The sequence below is a fragment of the Schistocerca nitens genome, chromosome 5, assembly GCF_023898315.1.
Source record: "Schistocerca nitens isolate TAMUIC-IGC-003100 chromosome 5, iqSchNite1.1, whole genome shotgun sequence".
NCBI lineage: Eukaryota > Metazoa > Arthropoda > Insecta > Orthoptera > Acrididae > Schistocerca > Schistocerca nitens.
In genome coordinates, this window is record NC_064618.1 from 442,820,343 (window position 1) to 442,830,384 (window position 10,042).

At 34.8% G+C, this 10,042-nt stretch overlaps 1 protein-coding gene across 1 annotated transcript in view; it reads right to left on the bottom strand.

The window, feature by feature from the left end:
- Window positions 1-2,780, bottom strand: part of LOC126259905 (pinin) — a 63,891-nt gene extending 61,111 nt beyond the window's left edge. Inside the window, exon 1 of the mRNA XM_049956994.1 lies at window positions 2,498-2,780. Within this exon, the coding sequence (XP_049812951.1) occupies window positions 2,498-2,685 (188 nt within the window). The 5' untranslated portion in view covers window positions 2,686-2,780. The remainder of the gene's footprint in view (window positions 1-2,497) is intronic.
- Between the last annotated feature and the right edge of the window lie 7,262 nt (window positions 2,781-10,042).

Consider the following 10,042-nt stretch of genomic DNA (forward strand, 5'->3'; position numbering starts at 1 on the left):
TTCTCACACACAACCCTCTTTCATGAATCTCAGAATCTACAAACTATGGTAAGCGCCTGGAGGAATGGCACAGTTTTATCTCATTTTAAAATAAAATGAACAAAATTGTTCAAATTACTACTACTAATATCAGGGCATATTTGTGCATGACTATTTACCAACCTAGAATTGTGTGCTCGTGCTGTGTCACATTGCAACAAAAATCGTTCACCTCAGCAGTTTAATGAAGACATGTTTCATGCTTTGCCAGAAAAGCACAAGATCTGGCAGAAAAGAAATGGGATCGCAGCTGCAAACTTGTGTACTTACCAAATACTTTCAACAAATTGTGATCACCAGAACAGGATCCTCTTACTACTCAAAATACATGTGTGTACTACCTTCTTCAAGGCTGTCCAGGAGCTCCACAACAGGAACTTATGTACGATACAACACAAGAAAATGTCCCTCAAGGGGAAGCTGGCTTCTGCATTGTCTTAGGCGCCAAAGCAATACTGAATCCACTTTGTCAAACTAATTCGAAACAGTATGACACTCACATCAAACAATTCATGACAACAAGTCGAAAACAAAAGTCTATATGTGGTAGCATTTGATGATTTAAATGTTGCAGTAATTATATGTGAAAAAATTTACAGTACAGTGGTGCATTAATTGCTATCAAGGGGGAATTACTGAATGTTGCTGCGCACAATTTAAAATGAAACCAGAGACTTAGTAATAATAGCAGAGATCAATTTTGATTAACTTGTCACAGTCACAGATCAAGTCAAAAAGCTGTTAGACACTAACACAGCACACCAAATTAACCATTAGAAATGTGGCCATTCTTGTATTTTGTATCATGCTGTGACAAAGATTCGAAGAATGGAAAAGGAAATTAAACTCAGTTTGCAACACTTCACAATTACAGCTGCCAATTACTAAAGAAAGGAAACCCGCCTACAATCAGCCACACTCCTAAGTTAAATGTCATTCGTAGATGGTGCACCACAGAAGTCAGCCATGTCTGGTTGAGAGAGGCTTTGCAAAGATGAGAGTTGGTGTGCATCACCATTTCTCTTAACATACACTTTGTGCATATCTTAGTGACTGCTGCAGGATACAACTATCTGTAGTGGGTTAATACTACTGGTACCGAATGTCAGCTTTGACCCATGGCATAATGATGATGTGATCTGTAGTGTTATATATGTGTGAAATAGAGATAGAACAGATCACTGGCAATATTTTGTCTGCTGCAGTATTATTTTTTTGAATGTAGGAGAGCTTACAGACTTACATGTAGCACAACACAAGTTCTAGGTTAGGATGCAAGATGATAGTTTGATTCTGAGCTGCAACGTCAATGAATGTCACATGATGAAAATAATTATAATTTTTGTTACAGCACATATTTCACTTTTATTAGATTTTGGTGCATCATTTACTTTCCCTATCTTGACAACGTCATGGATCACAGCAAATGAGCAGTATAGATAAGTTATTTTCATAACCAGACAGTATCCAGAAGTGCTTGCGACCTATGGTTAGTGGAGTAGGAGTGGTTAAGCCTTCAGTATCAACAACAGTGACGAATGCAACTACTTCTCTCTCAAGGGGACGCTGGTTTCTACATTGTATCAGACACCAGAGTAATCTCAAAACCACTACTGACAAAATGGCTCTGAGCACTATGGGACTCAACATCTTAGGTCATAAGTCCCCTAGAACTTAGAACTACTTAAACCTAACTAACCTAAGGACATCACACACACCCATGCCCGAGGCAGGATTCGAACCTGCGACCTACTGACAAAATAATTCCAAGCAGGATGACAATAATCATTTAGTAATTCATACTATAAAATCGAAATCAGTTATCTATATGCTATAGCATTTAACAATCTAGATGTTATGGTAGGCCTATATGCGAAAAAATTTATAGTATAGCAGCACATGAATTTCTATCAAAGGGGAGAAATAGTGAATGTTGCTATACATATATTCAAACGAAACCAACGACGTACTAACGATAGCACCAATAGAAATTAAACCGTCCAACTTGATGGTGCAAAAACTTATAACCATTAAAAACAAAAAATAAAACCGTCAACTCAATGAAGCTCCACACCCTGTGGAGGGTGATAACATTTTCCTGTCCTACATTCATTTAACTATCCGAAACAGGGTGATTTGCATTATTTACACTTTTTCTGCTACTAAATCGTAGTTATATCAAAACGAAATATTTATCCAAGGAATAAACAGAGCCTCGTTCCGGTAAGACTAACTGTAGGCCTAAGCAACCTAAGAAATTCTAATGCTACAGGAAGCTACTTGCACTTTCATCTAAATCACATGTATATATTCTCATCGATCACGGCAGAAGGAAAACGCCAGTGATTAAATTTAAAGAATTATATGCACAATATTCTGTTTACACCGCACTTACATTTCTATTTGAAATAAAAGTAATACATCTTACAAAGTTTTCAATATGACGACGACAACTTACCGAAGAGGAGGTTCGGCTGGGTCTCTACCAATCAGTTTCTTTATATGCTCATCCACACCCTTCAAACTATCTTTCGCTTTCTCCAGTTCTGCTTGGAGTGCACCAAAAGATTTCATTATTTCAGTCGTCATTTTCGTTGTGTTGAAGATGAAAAGAACAAACTTTCCTAATGTTTTGTAGTGAAGCATTCACATTTACTTCGACAATGTCAACAAACACTCCGCTTACGAGTTTATACTTTTATACAGCATATTACAAAACATGAGGACACAGAAACCCAAAGTTATAACAAGACAAAGTCTATAAACATCATAGGCAGAGATACTATTCTCCTGAAATACTGGAGTAAACGGAATTAGGAGAAAGTAGTGCGAAAACAAATTACACGTCTTTATGTGAGAAAAACATAAATTCGCTAATAACATTTCTTATATATATAAAGTACTCTCACACGCACTGAATCCATGAAACGAAATTGAGTAACATTCTACGTATGAAGAATGCATTCCTCCCTGGAGTGCTCGTTGTCACTGAACGATCAGTTGATGAAAGCCCGTTCGGGTTCATTTTTATACTTTCCCTGATGGCTGGTGGAGTACTATATAATCTTCTTCCATACTGATACTATTACACATTTATTGCCATTTATCTGTCATCTATCTTTTTAGTATTATACTGTTAGTGGTTGACTGATTAGTTGTTTCTCTAACATTTTGACATTTTTGAGACCAAAAACATTTTTTCCTGGAGAAATAGTCTTATAAACACTGGATTTTCTTTTAAAAGGACACAGCAGTGCGTACTTCTGAGGATCTATTTAGATCTTACTTGCTGAAGTTCGAAGGACCCACACACTTGTACGGAATACTGTTCTAGAGGTGAATTTCCAAGATTCAATGGTAACATAAAATATTTATCGGCAATAGTGGCTATCTCACTTCTTACAGGTCCTTCATTAAGATATATCACCAAACACTAGTTAAACTGTATCGTACTGATCAGAACACCATCTATTCTAATAGATACCTTCATTGTTACGGAAATATTTCCTTTGGGCAATATATAAGCAGTCTTATTACATGCAACAGTCAATTTCTTCCATTTATGCGTTGATGACTAACGAATAAAGTTCGGTTTCAGCTTTGGGTGATTTAGCTCTACAATATCCAGCTCTACAGTATCTAATATAACTATTGCACACATACAACACAATTTTAAACTCACGTAAGACTTATCAATTTTTCTTTGATTTCAATATTTTTGTTTTACTGTTATTAATAATGTTAATGGTTATTTATATTCGTATTTGTTGTAATGAAGAACTATAAAGTTGTAAATAGTTGTTATTCTGAGATCAGTAGGACCAAACCAGTAACACTCTGAATCTTTAAAGACTCAAACTCTCATATATAAAATGGCTTGAGACTTCTAATTCACTTTTCTGTTAAGTATGTAAACAAGAAATAGTTTGGAAAAGGTTTGAAACTGAGTTTACAGTTTGTTGACAGTCGCAAAGTTTTCTCATTATCAAACAATGGATGAGTATAATCTGGGTAATTTGTGCTCTGTTATAAGCAAATGTAAGTTTCTCACACATCTCAACATTTATGATATCATATCTTCCAAACTACAGATCGTACTATGATATAACTTTCCAGGTATGTTCATTAGTATAAGTGGATAATGTCTGGAAAACGAGTTTCTAATATAATTAGTACTAAAGAAGTAATAAATTAAAACATCATGGTGAAGCAGCAGTTTCACTACACGAGCAGCGAAAATTTAGTACGATAAACTTTTTTCTTTCATCATTTTGTTGGGAGTGACAGCGAGAAAAAGTTTTGTAAGAGCTTGGAATTGAGTGTAAGGTTTGTCCAAAGTCGCTGAGTGATTTCATTCGCAAGTACTGGATGAATATAGTCTGGATACTTTGCATGTTGTGAGTTACATTGCCTCAAGACATATACACTGTTTAAAACTGTAATATATATCTGACTGTTAAACCGTTAACTCAAGATTGTATCTCTTAATGAGTAGATTTTGCCACCATTTTAAATTTTCAAATTGGGCCAGCAATATATTAAAAATTAATTTCCATGTTCTCCTGGAAAACGTTAGATAGGTGACCTACAACTGGGACTGTCAATCACAAACCATGAACCAGGATAGCTGTTTAGGAATATAGATATTATGTACACAGTAGTTCCTGTTAAAGGGTTTGATAAAGTAATTACCATATCATGTACAGATGAAAATATCGTCTTACATTTTAAAAAATCTTCGATTAGGGGAAGCACCTTGGGTAATGGAGCATGCAATTTCCTGATAGTGATCTGAGTGCACAGCCACGTCAGCTCTTAATGAGCTATTCATCGATTGACACAGTGTATCAATCAATGTTTCAGTTTACATTTTCATCATGAACAATGCGTTTAGATAGTCAAATTCTTTGCAGATCTACATCACAACGGACAAGATTAGTACAGTACCAGATCCTTTTGTGTTGCTGTGGAAACTAGTCCCCATACTACAATCCAACACTGTATCAACACACCAAGAATTTATTTAAGTGCAAATCCAATACTAAATAAAAATGTCATATGTAATGTGAAGCAAGAACTAAATACTTGCAAAAGTCAGTGTACCATATATTGTGCAAGTATTTGCACTCAGCAGTATCGACATCCGAACAACAGGAAGAGATGCCTCTTTCTCCAAATGCACCACTGGACACTTGTCTGTTCACGATAAGCAATTCTGCAAGAGCTTCAAGCCAATTAACTAATCATTGGTGGCACACTAAGAGCACAGCCCCGTGCAATTTATATGATGCTGTGATAATGCTTGTTTTATTGTATTTTATTTATTTTGTGTTCCTTAGTTAAGAAGCAATTGAAATGCAAGGATATGGATTGTGTCAAATTGAACTAAGTTCAAATACCGGTATAACATAACAATAAAAAATTTAATGTAAACAAAATATCAATAACGGAACATACATTGAATTAATAGAAAATTGTGTTTCACTGTAGAAGGATGAGCAACATATACAGGTATCAAAGGTTTGCTTAATATTGCAGTAGATAAGTACATAAAAACAAAAAACCCATTTCCACTTATGTATGATAGAGCTCAAAATAATATAAGGTGGTAAAATTTCGAACTTAATATGTACTTAAGAAGACAATAAAGTTGAGCAATATTGTACAGATACTATAGATTACACTGTTCTTGCATGGCGCAACATAAACATGTTTAAAATAGAATTTCTGACATCAAATTAACTAAAACTAATTCCAAAGCATATGTTAGTGTTAGGTTAACGTCCCATCGACAACGAGGTCATTAGAGACAGAGCACAAGCTCGGGTTAGGGAAGGATGGGGAAGGAAATTGGTCGTGCCCTTTCAAAGGAACCATCCCAGCATTTGCCTGAAACGATTTAGGGAAATCACGAAAAACCTAAATCAGGATGGCTGGAGACGGGATTGAACCGTCATCCTCCCGAATGCGAGTCCAGTGTGCTAACCACTGCGCCACCTCGCTCGGTCCAAAGCAATTGTAAGGTTACCAGAAGAAAAACATAATACAGATATTGCAGTGCACACTGTTTCTTAAATTGTGCATGACAGAAATGTTTAAATTAGATCTGGTTACATAAAATTAATCAAATCTAGTGGTAAAATAATTGTAAGCTTAGCAGCAACATTTATTTTTTCTTAGAAATTCAGCAACTGATAAAAAGATTTACTATTGTGTACTCTTTGAAAATTTGTTTTAATTTGGATAATTGTTTATGAGACATTTATTTTATGATGAGAATGCATTAAACAGCTTAATGTTGAAATAGCAAACTCCTTTATGAAACAGTTTAAGACTTCTTACTCCAATATGCAGACACTTTTCGGTTCTTGAGTTGTAGTTTCTGGTTCTTGTGTTGTTGTCATGATATTTGCTGTTGCCTTTTAGAAAGAAAAGTCATTACAGACAGAAGTCAATAAGGAAAAAATATATTGTAATGCAATGGTAAGGATCCCTCTTTTTCAAAACACATATATGTATGAATGCCTATGGTGGACACCACTCATAACTCTAATGGCTGTTTTTGTGCACTGAAATGTTTTTGTGAGAGGTTGGTCCTCCCTGAATATAATCACACATGACATTAATCAATAAAAGCAGCCAAGCCACTGAAGTGTTAACCCTAGTGAAAATGTAGCTGAGCTAACTCCTTTAAAAAGATGAAGAATGTGTGTTGACCAATTACATTTGCTGTCTGTATAAGCACCCACGAATTTTGTACCCTGAAATCTGTTGATTAATTTCAGTACCATATGTCAATTTCAGCAAGGTTTCTTTGTAGTGTAGCGAACCTCATTAAATGGTGTAATCTGCTTTCAATGAGAGACAATTTGAAGAAAGCCAGTTTAAGATTTCAGTGAAAACTTGGTTGAAGACTGTTATCTGGCGATTTGTCGATGTGAATTATACTATCATCTATGAGAAGGGTAAATTCAGTCTTGGCACTGGTACATAGTGGCAGGTCAGTAATAAAAATAAGAAATAGCAATGGACCTTAAATAGAGCCTTGCGGCACACCACAACTTAACCCCCTGTTAGTCGCTTGGATTACAAGTGTATCCCACATGAACACTAATGTTAGCCTTCCCGTTCTAGAGAGGTGTAGACATGTCTTGCAACTAGTAGCTCCCTGTAGGGGGGTGAGATCGAAGCCATGTAGGTCTGACCTTCAGTGAGTTGACTTGTGCCATTTGAAAACAAAATTGCTACAACTACAATCCATGAACCTTATAGTGTAACCATTTTAGTGAGTGAATTTTTTCTACTCCATCTAGATTAATGGGTTCAATTACTCTTACTTTAAATACTTTGGGTCATATTTCTTTTTTGTGAGCTGTAGGATATATTAACGTATTCTTCCTCCAAACAACTATCATCACTTCTGCAGGTACATTTATTTTTCTGGCTCTTTCTTCGCTAGAAAACTCACTCTTTCATTTTCTAAATTTAAACCATTTCTTATTTTCAGGGAGACATCTCTGAATCCAAAAATCAGCGAGTTGAACATACTGTGACCCAAATATCATTTTGCAATGGCTGAACGAATATCACGCTGATGATAATGACAGTCCTGCAGAATATGATAACACCAATGATGAAGATGAATCATAGGATGACGTTTATGAGGAAAGTGCACATAATATCGAATCAGAACAGGAAATTGATACAAATGAACCTCAGGAAAATTCAAGTGATGAGGAAGACAGTAGTGACTCTGATAAATATTATTTTGAGAAAAACTTAACAAACCTCCCCCTATTACTAATGGGATAATCAATACCAATAGTATTGTAAAAATTTTCCCAGACCCTAAAATGAATGCTAAGAAAAAGAAAAACGAAATTCAATGTCTGAAATTGCTTTTAACAAAAACCATGGCAGTCACCAATATTTATGTAACTTCGATTAGGGAAAGGTTCTTAGAGTCATGACACAAGGGACACAGACAAAATAGAAATTAGAGCTTTTACAGAAATCCTATTTATATTTGGTAGCCTCCAGAATTCAAGAAAACATTTGCACCAGATTCCAAGAGATCAGGAACAGGATCATATTATTTACAATGAGTAAAAAAATATTACGATTCCTCCAACGATTTCTAAGAACCATAATGGAAAGAAAAGAAATAGACAAGTTGACTCCAATTACAAATACAACTGAAATATTTGTAGCCAATTTCTAAAATAATGTTACTGCCAGTGAATATCTAACCATTGATGATCAACTATTAGCTTTTAGAGGGCACTGCTCTTTGAAGCATTGTATACCCAGTAAGCAAGCTAAATATATATTAAAATGTTTGCTTTCATAAATGTTAAAACTGGCTACAAATTCAGTTTAGAAATCTATCCTGGGATTCAGCCAGTCAGGCCTTATTGATTGTGCAGCTCAGCAGAATTTAGTGAATCCTGTAGAGAACACCAATAGGAATATAACTGGGGATACATTGTTCTCTAGCTATTCCCTTGTAAAGCATCTGAGTGCAAAGATGGTATGTCAGCACTGTATGCGAAAATAAAGTTGAAATACCAAAAGAATTACTGTCAAATAGAAATCATAAACCTAAGAGATCTCTATTCAGTTTTCAAGAAAGAGACATTCGTGGTCATACTGTTGAAAACGAAATAAGGTTTAGCAACCAATCTCGTGTATACATCACGACAATGCAATTTATGAAGACTCAAGAGAAGAAAAGAAACCAGAAATAATCACTTTTTATAACAAAATAAAGATTGGTATTGATTTGCGAGAGCAAATGATGCAGAAATACAAAGTAGCATTTGCCATTAACCACTGACCATGGAAATTTTCTATTACTTGTTCAGTATTTCTGGTATTAACACAATGCATATGTTTAACTCAACTAATTTGTACAAAGAAAAAATTAAAGGGTCGATTTGCTTGCAAATAGGCTGGAAGCTAGCCTAACCTCAAATCGAAAGAAGGGCATGTATTCCATCAATTTCTTGAAACATTAGACTTTGTGCATAGGAACTTTTGGGACTTTCTGAACCCAAAATACTTCCTCCTCCAGAAACAAAATCCTCACACACTGTGAGAAGATGTGAAATGCATCCTAGAGCAAGAAATAAATCTTCTTGTGAAATGTGCTAAAAATGTAGGACAGGATCATACCTGCAAAGTATGTCCATATTCTGTACATATTACAATTAGTTGGTTATAGGTAGATAGAACTAAATTTCAATCATTTGAAATTTTTGTAAATAAACTAGTAAATTAATTGTTTCTTAAATTTTTTTTGCTTCATGATATGATATTTATGTTTGTTAAAGCAAGTCCTGTGATGGTCAACATAATTCCCCCCTTCCTTAACGCATTTTCAATTCATTTGTCTTTGATTTGTAGAATGAAAAACAGCTACCATCTTCAATTTTATAAGCTAATTAGAAATAATAAATGCATAATTCTGAGTTATTTGGTTGTTTGAAATTGTTTTGTTCTATAAAGTCATATTTTTAGTGTATTAGAATTTATTCACCCATACTTCTAGAACGATATTTTATTTTCGTTTGTCATTTTTATTTTAAGCTAGTGAATTTATTTAATATTACTTAAAATGTAAAATGAAAAAAAAACGCAAAACTTTAAATTTATTACTCAAATTGAACTACTCCTATAGTCCGTGTGCCTAACCTTTTCACTCTATGGGGCACGCCTGATGGATGGTTAAGGTACGACACTCAGATGAAACATGTTCGCCAGATAAGCTATTCAGCATTACAATCTGCTTTTGATCTTTTAGATATGACTGAAGTCATGAACTGACAGTACCAGCTAAACCAAAATGCTTTGCCACTTCAAAAGAATTTGATGGTTTACTCAATCAAAAGATTTTGATAGATCACAAAAAAGCCTACTGGTGACATTTTTACTGCTGGTTCAGTAGAAAGACCAGCACGAAAACCAATCTGTACTTTGTTGAGGATATTGTAGAAGTTTAGAT